We start from the raw sequence: 27307 nt of genomic DNA on the forward strand, positions 1-27307 counted from the left end.
AGCAAATGTTTGCCTCATTAGTTTTCTATGCTAAGTAACACATTGCCACAAGTTGTAGTCAGTGAAAACAATACATATATTTTTTCACAGTTTCTGTGGGTGTGTATTCTGAGCATGGGTTAGCCGGGTCCTCTAAAAGGTGTTGGGACAGTCAAAGTGTGGCCAGGGCTGGGTTCTCCGGTGGAGACTTGTCTGGTGGAGGATCTGCTTCCAAGCTTACACGCATTGTTGGCAGAATTCACTTCCTCAAGGCAGTAAGACTTAGGGCTTCAGGTTCTTGTTTGCTTCTTGTTGCAGATCTGCAGGTTCATCAGCTGCTTGCCTGGTAGGCCAGCTAATAGGGTCACTTCGTTCTTCAAAGCCAGTGTGGGAGAAAGGCTGTAGAATGAGTCTGCTAACAGAATCTTAAGAAGTGTAATCATAGAAGTGACATTCCATCATATTTGCCATATTTTGATGGTTACAAGGAAGTTCTAGGTCACACCTCAAAAAAAAGGGGTGATTAATACAAGGAAGTGAACATCAAGAGGTGAGGATCATGGGAGTCATCTTAAGATCTGTCTGCCATGATGGGTTCTTGAAATTTTACTTGAATGACTGAAAGGAAGCCATACATTATTTTTAAAAATTTTTTAAATGTTTATTTACTCATGAAAGAAAGAGAGATCACAAGCAGGATAGGGGCAGAGAGGGAGGGAGACACAGAATCCGAAGCAGGCTCCAGGCTCTTGAGCTGTCAGCACAAAGCCCGACATGGGGCTTGAACTCATGAATCGTGGGCCACAGTTAGACACTTAGCCATCTGAGCCACCCAGGTGTCCTGTGGAAACCATACATATTTTAATTCTTTAATTGCAGGAACAATTACAGGGGGAAAAATCACTTTGTAGCATATTAACCATTTTTTCTGTGAAAATAAAATCTAAATAATTTAGATATGAACAACCTATATGTCATAAAACAGTAACACTTTTGTGATTTTATAACTTAATGTGGTTTTAATTAATATGAACAGATTTTATTTTTACTTTTTTCATGTAACATTCATTTGTGTGGATTTTTCCCTGATGTCTATATGGCTCCATCTTCATCATATAAAATGTGATATTCTGGTTTTATTGGTATATTTTATGTTGATAAGGCTTTCAAGAAGATACATATATAACAAGGCTATTGAAATATAAAAGGAAAATTAAGAAGTCTATGAATTAAGATGTTTATTTGTCATTCTACCCATGGGTTTTAAGGAATTTACAAAAATATTATAAAATAAGGAGGGGGAGAGAAAGTGAATGCATTGACAATCAAAATTAACATAGTTATTGTAACAGATGATTAAATTTAGCTTTAATCTTTCTGGAACTCAAGAAAAAACATAGGAAGTGGTGTCAATTCTTCAAGAAAATTATATTCTGTATAAAAATATTTCCTAATGATCATTATGTATACTTATAATAATTGAGTGTTCTTTTATGAAATGCCTTTAGTAGGAAATGCAAAAACTTTAACTCAAAAAAAAAAAACTGACCTGATTATTTACTTTTAAGAAAATGCAAAGTAGGGCCCTGGGTGGCTCAGTTGGTTAAGCGTCCCACTTTTGATTTTGGCTCAAATCATCTCATCTCATGGCTGTGAGATCAGGCTCCACCTCAAGCTCCCTGTCACGGAGCCTGCTTAGGCTCTCTCCCTCACCCTCCTAAATAAATAAGTGTTTCTCTAGAAGTTAAGCTAATAAGGTCCACTTATCCGACTTTGTAGTGATTTCATTGATGCAGAGATAAATCTTAGGCTATGTAAAGAATGAATTGTATACCTTTTAGACCTAGTGTGACCAAAGAATTTATCATTTAAGCCAAAATACTTTTGAGAGAGAAAGAAGGCAGCATTAATAATGAAGCCGGCACAACAGGTGTAAACGTTACTGCCAGATGGAACAGTCCAGTCACTCTATTTAGACAGCTGTTTCAGGGGTTTTTGTCTACGAGTGTGTGTGTTCATATGTGTGCAAAACTCTGCACACCAATATATATGCATATATAAAAAATCAAATAAAAAACATCAAATACACAAATGTGCACATACCTCTATACTTAAATAAACATGCATTCATATAACCAAAATTAAAATTTCATGAAACAATATTAACCTTTACCACATGCTGTGTATACCCATATTTTCTAATCTTTCCCTCTTTCATTTACAAAAGAATGCTTTTTGGGGCGCCTGGGTGGCTCAGTCAGTTAAGCCTCTGACTTCAGCTCAGGTCATGATCTCACGGTTCATGGGTTCAAGCCCCACGTCGGGCTTCAGATTCTGTGTCTCCCTCTCTCCCTGCCCCTTCTCCCACTTGTGTTCTCGTTTGTTCTCTCTCTCTCTCTAAAATAAATAAACATTAAAATTTTTTTTAAAAAGGAACGCTTTTTATGAAACCTTAAATTAATGTTATGACCTATTGTTCTAAAAATACTCTGGTTTAGACCATCTTCATCAAATACCAGTTGTCAACCAACATTCTGACAGGAGTCCCCGGAAGGGCTCCCTGTGTGGAGCATAATGTGTGGCAGATGGTGGGCATTTTACTCTTTGTTAAATGAATGCGTACATGCATTAGTGGATGGTTATCTTTAGCTCAGAGTTAAATTTTATTGTGAAGGCCTAAAACATAGGATATTTCTGTCCTTTACAAAAGGAAGTCTCCGTGTTTCACAAATCAAACATGTAGGTGATAAGGCTGACATTCTAGTTTAGCAGCTGCTCTACATTCTCACCTTGACAGAGGCCCCTACTTCCTTTCTGGGTATCTGTGTATAGTGTTGGGCCTTATAAATACACACCATCAGTTGGTTAGTCATTTCCCCATCATTAGACATTTGAGTTGCTTTCAAATTTCTTGTTTTTTGTTATTCTTTTTTTGTTTTTACCGCAAATAACAGAGATTGTTTATTTTTCTTTTTAACAGATAACATGTTACCTTTTTTTCTGCTAAGTAACATCCATAATATCTTCCCAAAAGTGGAACAACTAAGTTCAGTAGTCTGATTAGTTTTATCAAGTTAGCATGTTTTGCTAGGGTGCTCTTCAGAAAGATTGGACTCATTCATATGCCATCACCAATATATGGATGTACTTACTGCCTAAAACCTTCCAATATTTGATTTAATAATTTTTAGATGTGACTATTAATTTAATAAGCATTTTATATTTCCACTTATTTAATTAGAGCATCTAGAGTATTTTTCATGTATTTGTTTCATGCCTGCATTTCCTCCTTAGTGAGCCTTCTGTACATATCCTTATACCAGGGGAAAGACTCAGTAGTTTTATGATACTTCGGTTGGAAAGATATGTGCAGGCTGGCTCATTCACAAACAAGCACATGTTTAAGACCTCAATTAAGACATTTTCTTTGGATCAGGCTTTGTTAGATTTAAGGCTGATAATGGTTAAATAGATCCTCTGTAAATGTATGCTGTGTGTGAGTTACTGATAATTGTTTAACTTATTTTCTGTTTCTTTTTTAAATTCCTTTTTATCCTTATTTCTCTCGAGGCTCGAGAACTACAAGCTCGGATTCTAAAACGTGTTCCGATGGAACAGCCAGACGCAGCCTCTGCCCAGAAGCAGTTAGCAGCTGAGATTTGTGCCGGGATCGCCAAACATTCTGTTGCTCAGCGAGACTATGAAAGAGCAATTAAGTTTTATAGAGAGGCTCTTGTTCATTGTGAAACAGATAATAAGGTCGGTACCTTTATAAATTTTTTACTGCCTTTTATTCCAGATGTCACCTAATTGCCCCAAATATAAAATTCTTACCAGCTTATTTAAAAAAAAAAGTAATAAAAATCAAGCTAAAAAATTAATATTCTTTCTAGAAATTCTTCAAAATACTTATATGATTCCTTCTGTAATAATGTTAGAGTCTAAAAATTATTATGAAACAAGACATAAAGTAAATCAATAAACTCTTTGGGTTTTTTCTTAAATATTAATCTGTGTTTTTTTCTTTTTTTAATGTTTTTTTAATTTATTATTGGGAAAGAGAGAAACAGAGCATGAGTGGGGGAGGGGCAGAGAGAGAGGGAGACACAGAATCTGAAGCAGCAGGCTCTGAGCGGTCAGCACAGAGCCCACAAACTGTGAGATCATGACCTGAGCCAGAGTCAGCCACTTAACCGACTTGAGCCACCCAGGCACCCTTTAATCTGTGTTTTAATAGTCACTCTAAAACAATTTTTCAGTCTTGGATAGCTGGATCTACATGATTCAGTATAGTTTACTAAACTGCTGTTGAACACCTCTGTATTTCAATTGCTGTTTGGTGTTGGAGATGCAGACAAGTGACTAGATTGAATCTCTTACTTCAAGTGGCACAGCATGAGAATAACTGTAAGGATAATTCTGGTAAAGAAAACCTCTCTATGTGTCTGGTTATGTAAACTAAAATCCTGTTACTCTCTCAAATCTAGATAAATGATTAATTTAAAAATATGTATATATGGCTACGTACTTTTTTCTTTTTTTTTTCATTTAAATTCCAGTTGACATACAGCGTAATATTAGTTTCAGGTGTACAATATAGTGATTCAGCAATTCCGTACGACCCCTGGTGTTCATCACAAGTGAACTCCTTCATCCGCGTCACCTATTTCATCCATCTGCCCACCCACCTCCCCAATGTGTTCTCTACAGTTAAGAGTCTGTTTCTTGGTTTGCCTCTCTCTCTCTCTTTTTCCCTTTGCTTGTTTGTTTTCTTTCTTAAATTTCACATATGCGTGAAATCATATAGTATTTGTCTCTCTGTCACTAACTTGATGCAGGATAAAAGACAACTATATTTTAGAATTTAAGGTTTTACTTTTTTATTTTTTTTTAATGTTTACTTATTTTTTAGAGAGAGAGAGAGACAGAGTGAGCCAGGGAGGGGGAGGGGGAGCGAGAGAGAAGCAGGTTCCAGGCTCTGAGCTGTCAGCACAGAACTGCGAGATAATGACCTGAGCCAAAGTCAGATGCTTAACTGACTAGGTCACCGATGCACCCTAGAATTTAAAGTTCAAAACTGAATGTTTTAAAATGAATACTGCTCTTTCAGGTGTAAAGCAAAAATAACCTTGAAGGCATAAGCAAACAAGTACCTTGTCTAGTGGTGGCTAAATGAGTTGGGATCATGTTTTCAAATCTGAAGCATACCTTAGAAATTATCTGCTTCAAGCTTTTTATTTCTCAAATGAGAAAACAGGTTTAGAGGACCTGGGCCCATCTGGAGAAGCCTGGACTAGAATCTGATCTCTGATTTAAGACCAGTGTTCTTTGCACAGTGCTTTGTCTCTCTACCTTTTAAGTGAGTTACTACCTGTTTCCCCCTTTCTCCCAGTGTAAGAGAAAATAGAGATGCATAGGCCTATAGTTTTCCTGCCGATCATGCTTGGCATTCTTATTGCGGTAGCTTTTGGTCAACTAAAGTGTAGTCGGTGCCCAGACAACTTCCTTATGCACGTTTAATCCAGTTCTGACTGACCTTGCACTTTTCTCTACAGATCATGTTGGAGCTGGCTCGCCTCTACCTGGCGCAGGATGACACTGACGCATGCCTGCGGCACTGCGCCCTGCTTCTCCAGAGCGACCAGGACAACGAAGCTGCCACCATGGTCAGTCCAGAGGACTTAGGGCTGGAAGCCGTCACGTTTCATATTCCATGGGGAAGTTTCAAATTCTACCTGATCAAACTAATACTAGTTGAGAGGCCTGGCTCGTGTTAACTTTTTGAAGAAATCGTATTTTTAACATGATTAGCATATTTCATCAATAAAAACCATGAATCTTTTTGTTTTATTAGAATGGCAAGCCTAGGTCAGGCCTTTACTTTCCCTTTGGGGCCCAGTTAGTTTTTCTGCATGTGACCAGGAGGACTTAATGTGATAAAGCTGTCATTTGCTAACGACTAATTATTAAGTACTTACCCAGACACGCAGGACTAATTAAAAAGTTTCCGTGGGACATTTGTAGTTACAGAAAGAACCCTTGGCGCATTATTCTAAGTGGTCTATTTCAGTGTTGCTTTGCTTTCCCATTTTTACCTGAGATCGGAGTTGAGATAGGAGTTCACTTTCCAACAGCTACATAGATGATAGTATGTGAGGTTCACTGGAAGTTATTAGAATAACAAAGAAATATAAAAACTACCCCTTTTAAAACACGCAGAAAAGCTCAGTAGATCTTGTTTATTTTAAATTCTTTTGGAATATTTAGGGCTTAAGAGTATTTTGGTTTTGATTAAATCTTCTCGTCCTTTTAGCCAAACCGAGGGAGGTATCTTTTCTATTACAGCACATAAAGTGTGCAATTCCTTTTAAATTTCTGTTTTTAAAATAACCACTTGAGACATATTTTCTGCTAAAAATAAAGTTGTCTGAACAGAGTGATCTGTTTCACATCCTTAATTATCTTCTGTTAGGCTGATACCATTGCTAATCTGCCTATGGTGTACTTGAGTTTTATTTTTTTTTTAACATTTATTTAATTTGAGAGAGAGACAAGAGTGCAAACAGGGGAGGGGCAGAGAGAGGAAGACACTGAATTGAAGCAACTCCAGGCTTTGAGCCATCAGCACAGAGCCCGGTGTGGGGCTCGAACTCACGAACCGTGAGATCATGACCTGAGCTGAAGTCGGACGTTCAACCGACTGAGCCACCCAGGGGCCCCGATATACTTGAATTTTAAATGGCTCCTTTTTTTATAGAAGTTTGCCCTCCTCATGGTTGTCATAGGCGTTTTCATAGCTCTACATCTTGACAGGAAAGATATGCTTTGTAAAACGTATGGCAATATTTTTAGAACCAACTTTTACCTTTATAGATGATGGCAGATCTCATGTTCAGGAAACAGGACTATGAACAAGCAGTGTTTCATTTACAGCAGCTTTTAGAACGCAAACCAGGTAAATATCCATTAATTATATTTTTAGTAATGCAGTCAACTTTCTTTCTCTTCTTCTCAGCTGTTTTGAAACCCTCAGTCAAATCCAATGCTCTACTTATTCCACACGTGCCTCTGAGTAGCAGACATGGCTGTAAGGAGAATGCAGCACCATTGACTGACCTCACTTTCCGTTATGACCACAGACTCCCAGCAGGGCCTCAGATGCTGCCAGGCAATCTTGCTGTATTTCTCTAATAAATTAGCTCATTCCAGCTGCTTTTTATACCTTCTCCTCCCTCCCCAAACCTCCAGTCCCCTCATCCCCCTTCCTTCTCGTCTACTAAAAAGGTTGCCTCCTACTTGAGTAGGAAAACATGAGCAACTGGAAGAGAATGTCTCCATTCGCCTTTCACCAAGTCTGCCTTCTCACAGCCGTTGTCCGCCCCGGGCCTGCCGTCCTTCCTTCCCACAGCCAGCATCTCCCTGTGGGTCCGGGTGCCACCTCCCTCCTCCCGGAGGGCTTTCCGCCGACGCTTTCATCTCCCCTGCACCGCCATTTCCCCCCTAGTCTGCACATGAGTATGGCGAGATAGCCCCTTACTTACTATATTAATAAATAAGAGCTGATTCTTAACTCCCCACTTACTCTTCCGTCCAACAATTGCTCCATTCTTTGGTTTTCCCATGTAGAAAATTTCCTGTGAACAGTTTCCACCCGTGCTGTCTCCACATCGTGCTCTGGGCTCCTGCAGTCCAGAGAGGCTGCATCGGCCGGGCAGCCGGCCCTGCCACCCTGCCCCGCCACCCCCGGCGTTCGCTTCTCAGCTCTGCTTGCTTGGCCTGTCCTTACACTCAGCACAGCGCCTCCCCTCCCTCATGAAGGGCTTTCTTCACTTGCCTGCGGGGGCCCTGGGCTTACCTGGTTTTTTTCCTTCCTGCTGTCTACCCCTTTGTTAGATCACCTTTCTCTTTATGACCTATAAATATCAGAATATTCTAGACCTGGGCTCTCGAACTTTTTCTTTTTATACATTCGGCCAGCTGGGTGACTTCATCCAGGCCTGTGCCTTTATGCCTTATGTGTGTGCTGGGGTCTTGCAAGTGTGCTTCTCCAGTCCTGACCCACACACGCCACTGCCTGCGTGCACCCGCACTCCAAGTCCTGGGGGGTCTCCAGCTTCGTGTTCCTGTAGAACAGTTGATCCCTCCCTCCCTCCAAATCCGCTCCTCCATTTCTCAGTAAATATCATCAACATCCCCGCTTAGTCCGGCCCCAAACCTTACAGTTACCTTCGGCTCATCCTTCTCTATACCACATCCTGTCTGTCAGCAAATCCAGCAACTACCTCCAAGGCCTCTCTGGAATCCCACCACCATTTACCTCCCGTGCTGCTGCCAGTTGGTCTCGGCCGTCGGCATCTCTCACATAAATTATTAATGCTCATTCTCATAACTCACCCCTGTTTCCGTTCCTGGCCTCCAGAGAGTTTAGAAATGCTTTCCGCTGAAAGTAGCAGAGACTGTCCTCTCAAAAAATTCCAGTGGCCTGAATGATTATGGCTTTTTATTTTCCGCTTATGTAAAAGAAATGTGAAAGTTGGTTATGCAGGGAGCAGCGTGGAGGACCCACAGCATCACCAGTTCACCTGAGTCCTCTGCCTTTTTCTTCTGCTCTCACCAGCCTGACTTCCGTTCTGAGGACCACCTCATGGTCTGGGGTGACGGCAGCTCTAGCATCAACGTCCCAGGGCCCGGATGGGGAAGGTTGGCGTGGAGGTGGGCTAACAGGGATACCTCCCTAGTGAATCATTTTTTTTTCCCCTGTAAAAAATTCCTTTCTAGAAGCACTCCATGGCTGCAAAAGATGGTGGGAAACGTCATCTTTTAGTTGAACCCAGTGCCATGTAGGATAAAATCGGAATTCTGAAGAAAGTGATCATAGAAATTAGGTAGGCAGCAGTCCTTGCCGGTTAGCACCCTGACACTTTTAAGTTGCTCTTCGCTCTCCCTGGAATATTCCGGCGGCACCTCCTTCATTCCTTCAGGACTTGGCTCCAGCATGGCCACATCCTGAGAGCACCCTTCTGCGGCCAGCCTGTATCAATGGCACCTCTTACTGCTCTCCATCTTTCTATCTTGGGTTTTGTTTTTTTAATATTTCCCTAAATAACAGAACGTAAGCATCAAGTGGCCAGGAAGTTTGTCTTCATTGCTGTGTTTCCAGGATTTAGAACAGTATTGGCCAACTTGGTGCTCAGTAAATAGAAAAAAAGAGTGGGGGGAGCAAAGGAAGGAGAGGGAAGGAGGGGTGGGGGAGGAAACAAAAACAAGGAAGAAAGGTAGTTTGGTTTTAACCAAAAGGAGCTTGAAATCTCAGAGGAAGTCCTAGAGGTGTCACTGAGTTCTTGGAACCCCAATGCCTTCCCAGCGGGGTGTGGCCGCGCGGCCAGAGCTGCCGGGCTCGGGTGGCCCTCTCTGTCCAGCAGGGCACTCCAAGAACCTCATCTACTCTACTGTTGTAGTTACTAATGATTCTACTTTTACAAAGTTTGAATTTGAGAACAGTTTCTACTTACAGATAAAATACCCCTAATTATTAAAGATTGAAAGAAAGTCCTTTCTGTCTTTATAGTGATGACAGCATTTTATTTTCTTTTTATTATTTTTATTATCTTTAAATATTCTCCCACCTTTGGATTGCCTCATGCCCTGTTGTTGTTTCCTTCCCCAGCCTGTCCCAGCTTCTGCCCAGATGTTATTTAAAAGAACAGTTAGTCCAGGTGCCTGGGTGGCTCAGCTGGTCAAGCTCAGGTCATGATCTCTCTCTCAGTTCGGGAGTTCAAGCCCTGTATCAGACTCTCTGCCAACACCACAGAGCTCATTTCACATCTTCTGTCTTCCTCTTTCTCTTCCCCTACCCTGCTCTCTATCTCAAAAATAATAAATAAACATTAAAAAAATAAAAGAGTTCAGTTAATTATATTAACATCTTACCTCTTCTACTCACTCTGAGTCCATCTTCCCACCTCAGTTGCCCAAAGCTTACTCTTAACTTTCTCCAAGCCTAAGTTATTTTTCTCATGTGACTTCTGTCCTGGGTTCTAGACTTTGTTTGTCCTTTGCTCCTTCTGTGAACTACCACTTAAAGGGATACACATACTATTTTCATTCTGTCTCAGGTTGTTTCCATATTGTAGCACTTCCCTCTGAGTGAATAATCTGTTTTTAAAAAAAACAAAAACAAAAACCTCTGCCCTTGTGGCTATTTTTAAGCCATTGATGAGACTAGTGCCCTCACATAGAATATTTGAAGAAGCCCTCATCTGAATTTCGTCTCAGCCAGGTAACTTGGCATCAGCATTTTGTTAAAAGAGATAGTATACTAGTCACATTGACTTAATAGATTGGCAGCTTTGGACTTTCTTTTTATAAACAAATATAAAATAATTTGTAAATTCAGTGTAAGGATTTTGTACACTGGAAATACCAAATCTTATACATCCACACCTCCAAATCTTTTAAAGATTTTTCTCCCTTTTGCCTGTAGTGCACATTGCCTTCCTTATTCTTCTTCTCTGTCTTTCCCAACACATAATCCAAAATATACTCACCCTTTACCAAAAGCAAAAGCCTGTACCTTACTGCCACCACCTATGTTATAAGAAGCCTTTGCCAGAGACTAGAGAATCTCCTGCAATGCTGTACTTCCAATGCTAAAAGAAAGTCTCAGCAGACGGATGAGTTGGTCACCCAAATCCTGGACGACTTCGTCCGTACCTTGTTATCTCTTCTAGTATTTTTCTGAAAATATTTGTGCATACATTTGTCTTCTCCGCGAGACTGCAGTCTCCTCAAGTTTGCAGAGATCACGTCGTGTTCGTCTTATGTCCCCAGCTTGAGACACATCACCAGGCACATAGATGGTGCAAATAAATATTAAGTGGTTGAATGGATCAACAAATGACTAAAGTACCTAGTCATTTAAAACCACAAAATGTTAAGAAAATTTTTATGGGCTCATATTTTAGGTTTTTGATCTTGCATTCTTACTTTATTCCTAATAGGACTCTATTCACAGATCTGTTCTATTAGAATTATTCTAACACCTGAGTATCTATACTTACTCTCTGCATAAATTATAGGTCATCCTTGGTAGCATATGTTATATCTTAAATTAATGCTCTATTTTAGCTGACTTTAGAAATGTACTGTCTAATTTGACTTAACCTGACGAGTAGAGAATCCTTCCTATAGAGGTAATTACTGTTCTCTTGACAGATTACACCTCTTCTCTCTCAGAATCTCCACATCATCTTGGGTTGTCTCTTCCCCGACACTGACTGCTTTACAGGCTTCGTCAGCTCCGTCTGCTGAGGAGCCAGCTGTCACATCCAGGCTGCCTTCTCCTCAGCCCACTGCGTGACTTAGGGCCTTTATCCCCTCTCACCCAGGCCAGGGCTGCCCCCACACTCATCCTGCAGGCTCCAGGCTCCTGCCACGCCACACCTGCATAGCCCGTCTGTAAATCAAAAGTTACTGCTTTCCTTACAATTCAGGATGGCTCTACAGGGGAAAATCTAAAATCATAGCCTTATTTTGTAATAAGGAAGCTCTAAATTACTGGAGGGTATTTCTTACCCTCTTCCTCCACTTCAGTGTGGGGTAACTTGGACTTACCAGCACTCTCCGTGCTGCTCTGCTCTGTCTTTGCACATGCCATGTGCCTCTTGGAATGTCTTGGTACATCTAGCAAGATCTTCCTTGTAGCCTTCAGGCTGCCCAAAGGTCTGATTCTATATGAAACTTCCAGCCTCCCGCAGGCAGAGTTAGGAATTCTGTGTAGTGTAATTCCATAGGACTTCATTCTTGCGGAATCACATTACGCTGTAATTATTTTGATATCTTCTCCCTATCCCTCAGTAAGTATGGGCTAAGTTTTTTCAGAATGTAATACATTTCAGTTTTCAGTGGATTCCTTAAGTACAGAAATTTGCCTGCATTTTAAATTTCATGGTTAACCAAAAGACAAGTTAATGTAATTTAATCTATCAGTGGTAATTATAATTTGAACTAATAATACATTTCAGTATTATTGGAAGGTGATAATTATTTAAGACACTGGCCTCCCAAGCATATGATGCATCACACATATTAGCAACATCATACAAAGAAACTTTGGCCAGAAATTTTCACTTTTACATCCTTCCTAATCTAAGACAGCTTCTAGGTTCTGTGACTTTATTATGGGTGGTTATCCCTAGTTTCTATCAACACTTTTGGAGTTGTAAATATCTCTAATGACCATTGTATTTTTAAAGTTCTCTCATGACCTTTTTTTATTTGGTCTCCATGACAGTTTGAGGGTCAATATTATATTCCTATTTTAAGAAAATAACTAATCCTTGACTCAGAGAATTTGAGTAACTTGTTTGAATTTCTGTAGCTAAAAGACAAAATCAGTATTTGAATCCTCTATCTCTGAAACCATATTCTTATCATGCTCTGCATTTTAGTGATGCCAAAAGACAGGAAGAACAAAATCCCAAGACGCAAGATATTAGGTCAAGGAAGGCAAATGATGGTATTGTCAACCTGGATTATCTAGGCATCATGCAATAAAAGTAGAAACAAAGCCTAAAGAAGTTTTTTTCTAAGTAATATTTTTTTATTGCCCTAACATAAAGTACGTAACATAAAATTTGCCATTTTAACCATTTTTGAGTGTACAGTGCAGTGACATTAGGTACATTTAAATTGTTTTGTACTCATCACCATTATTCATCTTCAGAACTTATCCATCATTCTAAACTAAAATTCTGTACCCACTAAACACTAACTCCCCGTGCTCCCTACCCCATCTCCTGGCAACTCCTATTCTACCTCTCTGTGAATCTCACTACTGTAGGTAGATACCTTATGTAAGTGGAATCATATATTATTTTTGCCCTTTTGTGCCTGGCTTATTTCATTTAGTATAATGCTTTCAAGGTTCATCCATGTTGTAGCATATGTCAGAATTTCCTTCCTTTTTAAGGCTGAATAATATTCCATTGTGTGTGTATACCACACTTTATTTATCCATTCATCTGATGATGACCACTGGGTTGTTTTCACTTTAGACGATTGTGAGTAATCCTGCTGTAAATGCAGGTGCACACATATTTGCTTGATTTCTTGCTTTCAGTTCTTTTGAATATATACCCATAAGTGGACTTGCTGGATCATATATTTTCTCTCCTTAGGACGTAAAATCAAGGAAAATTTTCTTAAAAAGTTTTTGTTTGTGTGTTTTAATTCTAATTCACCCAACAAAAGAGATCAGCATAATTTATACAATGATTTTTGCAAATCTCCTACTGTGAGTCCAGTGCTAACTGAAACTTGAGAGCCTAAATACCTAAAAAAGCACAACTATCGAGAAATAAAATATGATCCATCAATGTAATAGACTGTTATGCAGCCATTTAAATCATGTTTTTAAGGACTATTTAATGAATTGAGAAATATTTATTGTATAATGCTGAACCAAAATTGAAACCCTAAGTGCGACTTCAATTTTGTATATATTAACATTGCATATTAATTTTGTACATATTAAATATTGATAGAATAAAAATAAATAAGTATTGATAGAATGATTTTCACTCACAAATATATGAAAGGAAAGGTACCAAAATGTGATAATCTCTAGTTGGTGGGAATATGAGTGATTATTTTTCTTCTTTATACTTTTCTGTATTTTTCCAAATTTTCTAAAATGTCCATGCATTCATTATTTTTACAGTCTGAAAAATAGTTATCAAATTTTCCTCAAAACTGTATTTTAGTGATGCAAAAGAACTAGATAGAATCAGGAGAAGGCTTTCTAGAAACCTGCCAGGAAATTATACCTGAGAACAAAGAACTAAATTCTTTTTCCTTAGGAGAAGGTAAAATAGGATTAAAATACTAGGATTAATTTGTTATAGTTATATTATGGTAAGCTACTGTCTAGTACATTAGTCACATGTATATATTAAGGAAAGTCTGGAGTAAAATTTCTAATTGCCCACCCCAGACATTACCATCAAAAGATACTGTTCTCACCCTGTTCCTAGCTACAGTGAGGGAGAAAGGAGATCAGAGACCATCTCACCCTGAGCAACCACATCAACCCTCCTGAATTTCACAGTTACAGTGTAGATGATCAATGCAGACTGTTTCTAGGTTCTGTTCCCAGGAACAATTGAAAATTAGGTTATAATGAATGTACATTTTTATAGATTGGCTGGTATAGAACCTTTTCCCACTGCCCAGACCAACTGAACCTTTATTCAATTACTCATCAGCCTTTTTAGGGGTTTGTAATACCTAAAGCATTCCTTTTGCTTGTATTTAAATTCTACTTCACATGAAGTAAACTGTACTTGAATGAAGCAGGATTATAACCATGAAAATAAGAGATATGAAATGTCTATATTTGAAATATTCCTTATTTCTAGATAATTACATGACATTATCTCGTTTAATTGATTTCCTGAGAAGATGTGGAAAACTTGAGGAAGTTCCAAGATTTTTCTTAATGGCTGAAAAACGTAACTCCAGAGCAAAGTTGGAGCCAGGATTTCAATACTGTAAAGGACTATATCTTTGGTAAATCTGTTGGTGAATAAATACTACATAATAGTTTTTTGTCTCATTGTGAATACAGTGGAATAAGCTTTTCTTTGTCTTAAGAGAGATCTGCATTTTATGGAGCACATGGGTGTCTCAGTCGGTCAAGCATCCACCTCTTGATTTTGGCTCAGGTCATGATCCCAAACTCAGTTCAGAGTTTGCTTGGGATTCTCTCTCTCTCTCTCTCTCTCTCTCTCTCTCTCTCTCTCTCTCTGTCTCTCTGTCTCTCTCTCTCCCTCTCCCCCTCCCTTCTTCTGTCCATCTCCCCCATTTGCGTTCTCTCTAAAATTAAAAGTTAAAGGGCCCCCTGGGTGGCTCAGTCGGTTAAGCATCCGACTTTGGCTCAGGTCATGATCTCACAGTTCATGGGTTTGAGCCCCACATCAGGCTCTGTGCTGACAGCCCAGAGCCTGGAGCCTGTCTTCGTATCCTGTGTCTCCCTCTCTCTCTAACCCTCCCCTGCTCACGGTCTCTCTCTCTCTCTCTCTCTCTCTCTCAAAAAATAAAACATGAAAAAACATTTTTTAAATAAATAAAATTAAAAATTAAAAAAATAGGGGTGCCTGGGTGGTTCAGTTGGTTAAGTATCTGACTTCAGCTTAGGTCTTAATCTCACGGTTTATGAGTTTGAGCCCTTTGTTGGGCTCTGTGCTGACAGCTCAGAGCCTGAAGCCTGCATCAGATTCTGTTCTCCCTCTCTCTTTGCTCCAACCCCATTTGTGCTCTCTCTTTCAAAAGTAAATAAACATTAAAACAATTAATTAAAAAATTTAATAAAAAGTATATATGTTAATAATTTTAACCAAATCTTTACCAGAGATATTATAAATGACTTAATGTTTGTGGTCAACAATTGAAATACGTGATTTTTTTTGATATCTAACAAGGTATACTGGAGAACCAAATGATGCCCTTCGACATTTTAATAAAGCTCGGAAAGACAGTGACTGGGGCCAAAATGCCCTTTATAATATGATAGAAATCTGTCTGAATCCAGATAATGAAACTATTGGAGGTGAAGTATTTGAAAATCTGGATGGAGACCTAGGGTGAGTTATCATTTGGCAAATTATCCCTTTTCTGGGATCCCAACACTTACCAGGGAAAATAAGCAAGGACATCTTCTAAACGAGGCCTCAATCTAAGATAGCACTGATGGAAGGGCAGATGAAAAACATCCTAGCTAGAATAGCCATGCTCTGAAACCAGCATGAAATGCTTTTAGGAGGTTTCCTAAATCCGCATAAGCATGCTATGAAGACACTCCCCTAATTGCTTGTTGAAACAGGATAAATTGTAGGATTTGATTGCTTTAGCAACAGCTGTTCACCTGCTCATAGCAACTTCTTAGCAAATGGTAGTTCTCTGCCACACCCTGTGCTGTGCTGTGTACTGTATATGCATTGTCTTATTTACTCCCTGCAACAGTGTTGTGAACGAAGCTCAGAGTTAACCTACCTAATGTGATATTAAATGGTGGGGGCAAGACACGGACTGAGTTCTCCGTGACCTCAAGGTTCCTGCTGGTAGCCACTGTGGTGCACCTCCGATAAATAGTGTTATTGCTGTCCACCTGTTAATTGCTTATTCTCAGAAATGGGTAGGCACTGTAGGGGATAGATAAGGGTGTAAATATATAAGGTATGTAAGGTAGTTTCTGCCTTCAGGAGCATGTAATTTACTTAGGAGGCAAGACAATATCTGGAACCATTCAATCTTTGACGAAATGGAAGTGGGTGAAATGGACAGTAAGTGTTACAAGAATTCATAGAAATCTAGCAGTGCAAAGCAGTCCGGGGAAGATGCTCAAGGGAATGAGAGAAAATTAGAACAGACGGCTGAGAGGTTTTAATGACAGGTTTGAAGGGTTGGACTATAGAGACCATTAAAAGTTTTAGAGCGGAGGCATGTTTATGTTTTAGAAAGGTTAAGGTAACATTACTGTTACGCGACCTTAGGCTGTCCTCAGGGAAATATTTAGCAAATAGTTGAAAATCCAAAACTAGAACTCGAAAGGGAGGTCACACACAGCTGGAGGTACAGGTTTGGGAGATGTGTGATCAGAGTAGACAGTTGGAACCCAATGAGTGGCTTCTTTGCAAATGGAATGCAGTAACCGAAGTTTGAAAGCTAAACTTCAAGCTGATGTTTGAGGGGGTTGGAGGAAGAAGGGAAGTGAGAAAAGGGCAGTCAACACTGCAGCAAGAGACTCAAAACCGTAATATTACAGAAGGCGAAGGAGGGAAACTTTGAAGAAGGTAGTCAACAATGTGAAATGTTTTAGAAAAGGTAAAGCCTGAAGCCTGAGAAAAAAACCAATGGCTCTAGTGATTGGGCTTTGAGAATTTAATTTCTTTTGATTAATTTATTTATATTTTTTAAAAAACAAGAAAAGTGATGTTACATATCCAAAGTATTATTGCACTTGAAATTTACAGCCTTTGACAGATATATAGTTTCTTTGCTGAGAGTCTGATTGGTAAAAATATTGCAGTCCTTGACACATAGTAGGTGCTTCAGCAAAATTAGTTACTTTTTACTCCTTTCTTTCCTTTGATTTTTCTGAGTTTATGTACCACTTGATAATTCTATGATTCTACTTATGCTGAATTCTAGTACATTAGTGGAAATAAACACACTTACCGCATGTACTTATTATTCAATATTTGTCTTCAGTCTAAAGTGAATAAATGTTTAATGATGTTTTATTAAAACTGTATTAATTTTGTTTAAATATAATGCACTGTAACTAGTTCACTTTGGATTAAAAGAGAATGAGTGACATTCCACAAAAGGATTACTTTAAATTAGTGATAGCAAATAAACCTGCATGCCCTAGGGCTCATTCTGATCTCAGTAAATTTTACTCTGTGAGTAATAGGTATATTTATTTTTATTTGTATACAGGAATTCAACTGAGAAGCAAGAGTCTGTGCAATTAGCAGTAAGAACAGCAGAAAAACTCCTTAAAGAACTGAAACCTCAGACCATTCAGGGTCACATACAGCTTCGCATCATGGAAAACTATTGCCTAGTCGCCACCAAACAGAAGTCTAATGTTGAACAAGCATTGAATACCTTCACCGAAATAGCAACAGCTGAGGTTAGTTAGATTTTCTTTTTCAGCTTTATATTTTCTTTCCTTGGTGGTATAGAGAGAGTTATTTTCTGAAGATTGACTTAATTATAAGTACCAATTGCGTCTGTAGTTCTGCATAATTCTACATAACATATACACTTTCTGTTTTCAGAAGACACTATTTTGTTACTATTTTGATATGTTGATATTTATTTATATGTATTTATTTTCATGTATGTGTATTTATATATATGTATTTATATTTACTTCTATTAGAATCATAAATTCTAAGAAAAGGAAATTCTTCAGAAGGGCATAAATTGATGCTCAAAGGAATGGCTTTATCTTCTGGAGAATTTCTATATTGTTTCACTTAACTTGCTAAGTGAAAGTAAACACCTGTCTGCCTTGATAGCTCACCTTTTCACTTACGCGAACTTGAAATGTTTCCAAATCTAAAGCTAAATGAGATCAGTACTGACAGCTTGTAATTCAGTCATGCGAATAATGGGGTTGTTTTCCTCCTGCAATAATAATAGTAGCAACAAGAACAATAATTAGAGCAAATAATAATTAGATCAAAGGCTTTCTTCTCTTTTCACCTCACTCGGATCGACCTCCCAACTCTCTGAGTGCTCGGTTTTGCCTTCTATCACACAGTGCTGTATTTCTTCAGTTGCTAAATACTAAGGAAGGAATTCTAGGGACCACACTCATCAGCAACGGTGAGAGCTAGTTCTAAGGATACTCATTGGATTTCATGTTCTTCTACTCATCAGTGTCATAGGCCACCAAAAATTCATAATTTGTCGCTCCGAGGATATACAGAACTTTGCTGTGTTTTCTTGTGGTTCAGAGGTCACAGTGATAGCAGTAAAGCTACCAACTGCCCCCCGCCCCCCGCCCTGGCAGTGGCCCCTTCCTCTTGCCTCCCATGACGTGAGAGAGCTTTGGGGAATCTACAGCTTTTGTTGCCATTCGTGTCCAAGCATCCTAAATGGCCCTTTATTCCCACCATAAGCCATCCTTGGAACTCAACAGCAAGGTAGCCTCAGCAGCAGTGACATTCCAGAGCAGCGCCCTCCTGACCACGAAGTGACGTTCTCGTGGGTGGGCCATGTGGCAGCAGATGGATGACCGCAGTGGTGAATGGAGAGCAGAAGTAAGCCAGAGAGTTTAAAATGTGCGGTTAGGTGGAACACCAAAATCAGTGAGCGACATTGCAGTGTTTCCTAGCTGTACTGTGCCAATTTTGTGTGTTGGTGAGACTGCATTATTTTTACCATTCATATATATGTGATCAGTAATATACTATCCTCAAATCTACTTACTGACCATACCAGCCAAAGACTGATGCATGAACTGAAGTTTCAGAATCAGTGAGTTTTAACTCATAAGCTGCATGTATTAAATAAAATATTCATTAAGCAGCCAGTGGCTGCTAGGCACAATAGGAATCACAAGAAAAAGCACACACACACACACACACAAAATCATGTACAGTCTCTTTTATCAAGTTTATCATAATCGAGGGAAGATGAGGCAAAGCATACTGACTGTGTACAAACCAAAATGCATTACATTCTGTCCTAGCGATGCAGGTAAAAGTCATTTAGGAAACAGTATAGGGAAAGTGGGGAGGCCCTTTTGTGAAGTATGATTGAAGAAGAACCACTATGAATTGCATTTTCACAGGCAGAGACAGAGGAGATACATTCTAAGGGAAGGGGAAATATGAACAAAGGCAAGGAAGCAGAGAGGCGTCTGGTATATTCATGACAGTACGTAGCATTCAGATGGATTGAAAAGAGTAGGTAACAGGAAGTCACCTGAGGAAAGGGTGTTAGGCACATTAAACCCAAGCAAAGTGTTTCCACCTGCTTTCATCCTGTCATCTTGAAGCATACGGGTGCATTGCTCACAACATGGCTGCATTGTCCTCTGATCTAAAGTTGCTGCAGCTCAGAGTGACTGAGCGAGACGTTGACAAGCCAGCTGAAAACCTGAGGATGCTGCACCAGAAAAGACATATGGGTCTAATGCAGGGTTGGAACTCAGGTTTGCACTTCTAGAAACCATTCTTGAGTTCATTCAGCAGTAATCAAGCTGTGAGGAACTGATTAATTCTAATCAAACTCAAGTTGTGCGATTCAGAGAGCTTATTTTTAAATGTATAGTGTGGGATATTTTTAGAATGTGACTAGATCTTGACATTTTTAAAAATTGTTTTTAATGTTTGTTTTTTTTTTAATTAAAAAAAAATTTTTTTTAGGGGCGCCTCAGGTCATGATCTCACGGTTCATGGGTTCGAGCCCCGTGTTGGGCTCTGTGCTGACGGCTAGCTCAGAGCCTGGAACCTGCTTTAGATTCTGTGTCTCCCTCTCTCTCTGACCCTCCCCTGCCTGCCCTGTCTCTCTCTGTCTCTCAAAATAAATAAAAAACATTTAAAAAAAATTAAAAGAGAGACAGAGTGCCAGTGGGGAAAAGGCAGAGAGAAAGAGAGAGGGAGACACAGAATCCGAAGCAGGCTCCAGGCCCCGAGCTGTCAGCACAGAGCCACCCAGGCATGCCCTAAAAATGTATTTTAAGTCATGAGTGTATTTCATATAATTTCTAAGCAATTAATTGCATGCTTTGATTGTAACATTTCGTTGGTCAAACTTTAATGGCTTTGAAAGAGGCTTTCAAACAAAACGAGAAGGAAGGGAAAACATGCGAAAGAAGTCCATATTGATAAAAAGTCAATATAAATAACTCAATAGGAGTTCATGTAAAGAAGGAATATCTTTTGCACATAAATTATTCTCATTCTTGTTTTACAAGGGAAAGAACTAAGGAATCTGAATGCAGAATCTAAAACAGAAATGTTCAGTTAGTATTATACTGAAATAAAATTTTGGTTTTTTTCTGTTTCTGTAGAAAACCATAAAAACTAGATAGTCCCCTAAAGATCAAGTCGTCCTAACTGTCTGAGTCATGTGGTTGTGGCATCTTTGTATTTAGTGAACTGTTTTGACCGCATGGTTCCCGACCAGGTTTCTTCAGGGTAGTTTGAGTTTACTCAGTGTATTGAATAACGACTGTGTCACCGTTAAATCGTGGAGCCAGATACAGAATTCACAGGCCAGTCCTCATATTGTGGCGCACTTGCTACTGTCCTTTTAAACATAGGACATTTATATTTGTGTGTGTGGGCATCTGAAGTTTTGCTTTCTTACAGAGGGATCATATTCCAGCACTTTTGGGAATGGCAACAGCTTATATGATCTTGAAACAGACTCCAAGAGCCAGAAACCAGCTGAAGCGGATTGCGAAAATGAACTGGAATCCGATTGATGCTGAGGACTTTGAGAAGAGTTGGCTGCTGCTTGCCGACATTTATATTCAATCAGCAAAATACGACATGGCAGAAGAACTACTGAAACGGTGCTTGCGTCATAATAGGGTAGGTGATTGAAGAGTAAAAAACCATTCTTACCCTTTCACTTACAAGCTTCCTGTAATACACTATTGTAGCCTGTTGGTCCACTTCTAAGGATTCTTGTGTGTTTTATGAAAATTAAATGTGTATTCTTACCAAAATCAGGAAATAAACAGTATGAAGGAAGCCATTTGCTCTTGAAAATAAAGAAAAACAGATTTATACCGTTTCAGGGTTCAGCTGTGGTTTATGCCCCACTTACAGAAAGTGTTTATGGGATGTCAGGCATTTGTGATTATCCAGCTCATCCCAGAACTAATGAAAATGGCAGAAGAACGTTAATTGCAGACATCCGTCCCTTCTATTAAGAAATACTCTAGATAAATTTACTGCAGCTGCATGTTGTTTTCACATTATTAGAATCCACTATGCATAATATATTTTGGGGGGAAAAGTCTTTCCGGCATTAAATTTGCTTATTAAGAAGTCCTTCCCTTTAGGTATAAGATTGAAAATCTTCAAGTTCGTATAATTCCACAATATTTTAGTAACAGCTCATTTTGGTTTTTAGGCATTAAAAAAAAAGAATATCTTGTTATGATTTTTTAAGTTAAGAATTTGTTAGTATTTGTTGAGAAATAATTGTACTCAGCTTAGAAACTTAAGGATATTTTTTTTTTTTAATTTACATTCAAGTTAGTTAGCATATAGTGCAACAATGATTTCAAGAGTAGATTCCTTAATGTCCCTTACCCCTTTGGCCCAGCCCCCTCCCATAACCTCTCCAGTCACATAAGGATATTTATCTTTACAGATTCATGTCAGGTACCTCAAAATCTTAATCATAGTAAATCTGTCTTATTCTCGTTGAGCAAATTAAGTTACAAAATGGATCATCTGATGCTATTAAGTTACTTTCTGTAGGAACTTTAAAAACCCAAAATATCAAGCTATTTATTAACTTACAGTCTGTACATCTAATTTGAAGTTAAATTGGCCTTGAAAAACAGATAATACTAACTAATAGGTTTTGTAAAGTCTAAACCTCTAGACCCCTCAGGCAAGGGAAATAAATCAAAAACAAACTATTGGGACTACACCAAAATAAAAAGTTTATACACAGAGAATGAAACCATCAACAAAACAAAAGTGCAGAAGTGGGAGAAGATATTTGCAATGGTGTATGATAAGAAATTAATATCCAGAGTATATAGGGGCTCCTGGGAGGCTCAGTCGGTCAAGTGTCTGACTTTGGCTCAGGTCATGATCTTGCAGTTTGTGAGTTCAAGCTCCGCGCCAGGCTCTGTGCTGACAGCTCAGAGCCTGGAGCCTGCTTTGGATTCTGTATCTCCCTCTCTCTCTGCCCCTCCTCCACTAGCACTCTGTCTGTCTGTCTGTCTGTCTCTCTTTCTCTCAAAAATAAATAATAAAATTTTTAGGAAAAAAGTGGAAAAAAATCCGAAGTGTCTAAAGACCTTGTACAGCTCAACACCAAAAAAAAAAAAAAAAAAAAAAATCAAAAACAAATAGTCCAATTTAAAAATGGGCAAAGGACCTAAATAGACATTTTTCCAAAGAAGATATAAGGTGGCCAATAGATATGAAAAGATGCTCAATATCACTAACTGTCAGGGAAATACAAATCAAAACCACAGTGAAATATCACTGTCACAATGACTAGAATCAAAAGATAAAAAATAACAAATGTTGCCAAGGATGTAGAGAAAAGGAAACTCTGGGGCATTATTGGTGGGAAGGTAAATTTGTACAGCCACTATGGAAAACAGTATGGACGTTCCCCAAAAAATTAAAAGTAGAAAGACTATATGATTCGATACACTGCTGGGTATATACCCAAAGAAAATGAAAATACTAACTCAAAAAGATATATACACCCCCCATGTTTAAAAAGCAGCATCATTTATAATAGCTGAGATAAAAAGCCCAAAGGTACATTGAGAGATGAATGGATAAAGCTGATGTGGCATATATATTCAGTGGACTATTACTCAGCCATAAAAAAGGAGTCCTTGCCATTTGTGCAGCATGGATACACCTAGAGAGTATTACGCTAAGTGAAATAAAACAGAGAAAGATAAATATACCATATGATTTCACTTATATATGGAATCTAAACAAACAAAAAGCAGGAGCAGACTCAAATTTAAAGAACAAACTAATAGTTGCCAGAGGGGTGGGGAGTAGGGGTAGGGGCAAAGTGAGTTAAGAGGAGTGGGAGATACAGACTTCCAATTACGGAGTGAGTAAGTCATGGGGAAGAGAGGTACAGCTTGTGGGGGGTGGCTCCCTGGGCAACTCAGTCGGTTAAGTGACCAACTCTTGATTTTGGCTCAGGTCATGATCTCACGGGTCAGGAGTTTGAGCCCCGAGTTGGGCCCTGTGCTGACAGTGCAGTACCTGCTTTGGATTCTCTCTCTCCCTCTCTCTCTCCCCCCTCAAAATAAATAAATAAATAAACATTTAAAAAAAGAAAGAAAAGAGGTACAGCATAGGTAATATACTCAGTGGTACTGTAATAGCGTTATATGGTGTCAAACGGTAGCTATGCTTGTGGTGAGCATGGAATAAGGTACAGACTTGATAAATCACTATGTTGTACCCCTAAAACTAATGTAATGGTGTGTGTCAAATATACATCAATTAAAAAGAAAAAGAAAAAAAGGTAAACTGCCCAAGAGCTGACCCTTACACGCTAAGCAAGATTACATGGAAATGCAGGTTCCAGTGCAGATAGGATACCAGCTTACCAGAACACGGACAGCAATATATTGCGTGGTTGAACACAATGGCTACTTTAGAGCTGCCAGTTTGGCTCATTACGCCTGTCAATATTGGAAACATGAGATTCAGGAACTAGAGCTTAGAAACCTTGAATTGTATAATTAAAAGATGGAGATCATCCAGATCTGGGACAGAAATGTACAGCATGACATTAGACCATCTTGTCATACCAGATGGCAAGGAAGCTATCGAAGATGATTAGAGTCACGTCCAGGACTCGGGAGCCAGCTTGAAGACACTCTCACTAGCCAGAGCTGGAACACATTAACTATCAGTAAGAATAGTAACTGCAGTGGATTGAAACACACCACATACATTTAAATCCATGGGTTTACAAAGACCTAAAAAAGAAAAAAAAAATCCAAAACTTAATTGGCCACCATTGACATAGACTGATGAACTATTATTTCTGAAGCTGAGAAATAAAGGGAAGGCATTAAGCATTTAGCCTTCCTTTTCTGTATGAACTCCACTACTGAGTAACAATATAGTTTAAAAGACATCCCTTATTATAGATTTTTTCCAGATAATAAATGAAGAAAGTGATAGACTGTCACCATTTTCCATTCATGATAAATTGATGAACAGGTATAACAATCATAAAGAGACTGATGTTATGTGCTTCCTGAGGGAAGAACATGCCTGTGACAGAGCTGAACTGGGATGAGACACGTGAAACCCCCACTTGAGGTCCAAACTTTACAAGGGCACTTTACGTCTCAGCAATGACCTTAGGCAGCTGGTGCTGCTGTAACAAAGTACTATGGACTGGGTAGCATATAAACAATAGAAGTTGATTTGTCACAGTTCTAGAGTCTGGACTCTAAGGGGTAAGAGGGCCAGCATGGTTGGACTCTGGTGAGGGCACCCTTCCAGGTTGTGGACCACCAACTTTTTTTGTGTCCTCACACGGTAGGCAGAGAGGGGAGAGAACTGGCTGGGGTCTCTTTTATAAGGACACCAACCCCACCCAGGAGAGCTCCATCATCATGACCCAATTACCGCTCAGAGATCCCATCACCTAGGGAATTGTGGGGAAGAGCACTGGGTGTTATATGGAAACCAACTTGGTAATAAACTTTTAATAAAAAAAAAAAAGACCCCGTCTCCTTGTATCATCACACTGCAGGTTAGGATTTCAGTGTATGAATTTGGGGAGAAAAGAAACATTCAGTCAATTGTAGATAAATTATCATTTAATCAAGAGAATCAAGATTATTATTATAAATTATAATAAAAGATGATTATAATAATTTCATGCAGAGGCACCTGGGCGGCTCAGTCACTTGAGCGTCCAACTTCAGCTCAGGTCATGATCTCACAGGTTGTGAGTTCAGGCCTTGTGTCAGGCTCTATGCTGACAGCTCAGAGCCTAGAGCCTGCTTCAGATTCTGTGTCTCCCTCTCTCTCTGCCTCTCCTCCACTCATGCTCTATCTGTCTCACTCTCAAAATAAATAAACATTGGAAAAAATATTTTTTTAATAATTTCATGCAGTATTTTCTAATCAAAAATGTCAACATTAAAATAAATGTATTTAAATAAATAGCATCTGACAGTGCTATGCTGAGTGGTATTGAAGCCTGAAACAAAAGTGAAAATGTATGCTCCATATCCATGCTTTTATACATTTTTTTTAATGTTTACTTATTTTGAGAGAGAAAGTATGAGTGGGGGAGGAACAGAGAGGGAGAGAGAGAATCTCAAGCAGGCTTCGCACTATCAGCGCAGAGCCCCATGCAAGGCTCAGAGGCATGGACCATGAGATTATGACCTAAGCCAAAATCAAGAGTCAGACATTTAACCGACTAAATTACCCAGGCACCCCTGTGTATTTTTCAGTGGTAATGATTTTAATGAAAATATTATTAATGTATTTACTTCCATTAAAGTCAGGACAATAAAATTAAATTTTGTTTGGGTATAAATAAAATACGTAAGTTCTAAATGAGAGTATTAATATCCCAACTTTTCCATTTGATTTGTAAAAACTTAACATCCAGGAGGGAAAATTATCAATTAAATCACAAACCTATACCGAGTTGTGCATTTTTCCTTTTGCCTCAGGCTCCATGTGGCTCAGCAGGGCACTGACCTGTGAAGTACTTTCACCTCTCTCCTCAAAGATTGAAATCAAATTCAAACCTTGAGATCTAAGTCCAATCTCCCTGAAAGATTGGAAATATAGGAATATGTTACATAAGCACCGCAAGGATGTTGGATGTATTCAACTAAACCTGGGCTGTGAGAAATTCTAGGAAAAAAATTCTTTTCTGCTATGTTTAATTGCAAGAAAAGAGAGAGATGGAAAGGAAACCTCTAGATCAAAAGAAAGTCAAGAGACATTTCCACGCATTACAATGGATGGGCCTTGTTTGGATCATCCTCCTAACAAACTAAAAAACAAGACCAAACAAAATGATATTGAGACCATTTAAAATTTGAATAATGACTGGATATTTGGTAATATCAAGGAGTTGTTACATTTAGGTATGAAAAAGTGTCGTAATGTTTAAAGAAAGTCCTTGTTTTTAAAGAGGCATACTAAAATACTTTTAAATGAGATGATACAATATCTAAGGATTTTTTAAAATTTTTCAGCCTTTTTATTTTTTTATTTTTTATAATAGTTTATTGTCAAATTGGTTTCCATATAACACCCAGTGCTTCTCGCCACAGGTGCCCCCAACCATGACCATCACCTCTTCCCTCACTCTCCCCAGCTCTCTTTCCCCCTTCCTCTCCCTATGGTCCTCTATTAGGTTTGTCCTGTTAGACCTATGAGTGCAAACATATGGTATCTGTCCTTCTCTGCCTGACTTATTTCGCTTAGCATGACTCCCTCGAAGTCTATCCACTTTGCTACAAATGGCCAGATTTTATTCTTCCTCATTGCCATATAATACTCCATTGTGTGTGTGTATGTATATATATATATATACCACATCTTCTTGATCCATTCATCAGGTGATGGACATTTATTTAGGCTCTTTCCATGATTTGGCTATTGTAGAAAGTGCTGCTATGAACATTGGGGTGCATGTGCTCCTATGCATCAGCACTTGTGTATCCCTTGGGTAAATCCCTAGCAGTGCTATTACTGGGTCATAGGAGAGTTCTACTGAATTTTTTGAGGAGCCTCCACACTGTTTTCCAGAGCGGCTGCACCAGTTTACATTCCCACCAACAGTGTAGGAGGGTGCCCGTCTCTCCACACCCTCGCCAGCATCTATAGACTCTTGATTTGTTCATTTTAGCCACTCTGACTGGTGTGAGGTGGTATCTCAGTGTGGTTTTGATTTGTATTTCCCTGATGATGAGTGATGTTGAGCATCGTTTCATGTGCCTGTAGGCCATCTGGATGTCCTCTTTGGAGAAGTGTCTGTTCATGTCTTCTGCCCATTTCTTCACTGGGTTATTTGTTTTGTGGGTGTG

General features: G+C 39.0%; 1 protein-coding gene and 1 long non-coding RNA gene across 3 annotated transcripts in view; one reads left to right on the top strand and one right to left on the bottom strand.

Annotated features, from left to right (window-relative positions):
* Positions 1-27307, top strand: part of TTC21B (tetratricopeptide repeat domain 21B) — a 78572-nt gene that overhangs the window by 42367 nt on the left and 8898 nt on the right. For both annotated transcript variants that reach the window (XM_029934457.1, XM_029934458.1), the window contains 7 exons: positions 3550-3738; positions 5535-5645; positions 6853-6934; positions 14397-14547; positions 15459-15620; positions 17479-17674; positions 20871-21095. In XM_029934457.1, the coding sequence (XP_029790317.1) occupies positions 3550-3738; positions 5535-5645; positions 6853-6934; positions 14397-14547; positions 15459-15620; positions 17479-17674; positions 20871-21095 (1116 nt within the window). The remainder of the gene's footprint in view (positions 1-3549; positions 3739-5534; positions 5646-6852; positions 6935-14396; positions 14548-15458; positions 15621-17478; positions 17675-20870; positions 21096-27307) is intronic.
* LOC115287757 lies at positions 787-7791 on the bottom strand. Its single transcript, XR_003906630.1, has 3 exons — positions 7562-7791; positions 6845-7064; positions 787-820 (listed from the first exon to the last, which is right to left on the bottom strand). It is a non-coding gene; the product is annotated as an uncharacterized LOC115287757 (long non-coding RNA).

Source organism: Suricata suricatta, chromosome 3 (genome assembly GCF_006229205.1).
Source record: "Suricata suricatta isolate VVHF042 chromosome 3, meerkat_22Aug2017_6uvM2_HiC, whole genome shotgun sequence".
Taxonomy (NCBI): domain Eukaryota; kingdom Metazoa; phylum Chordata; class Mammalia; order Carnivora; family Herpestidae; genus Suricata; species Suricata suricatta.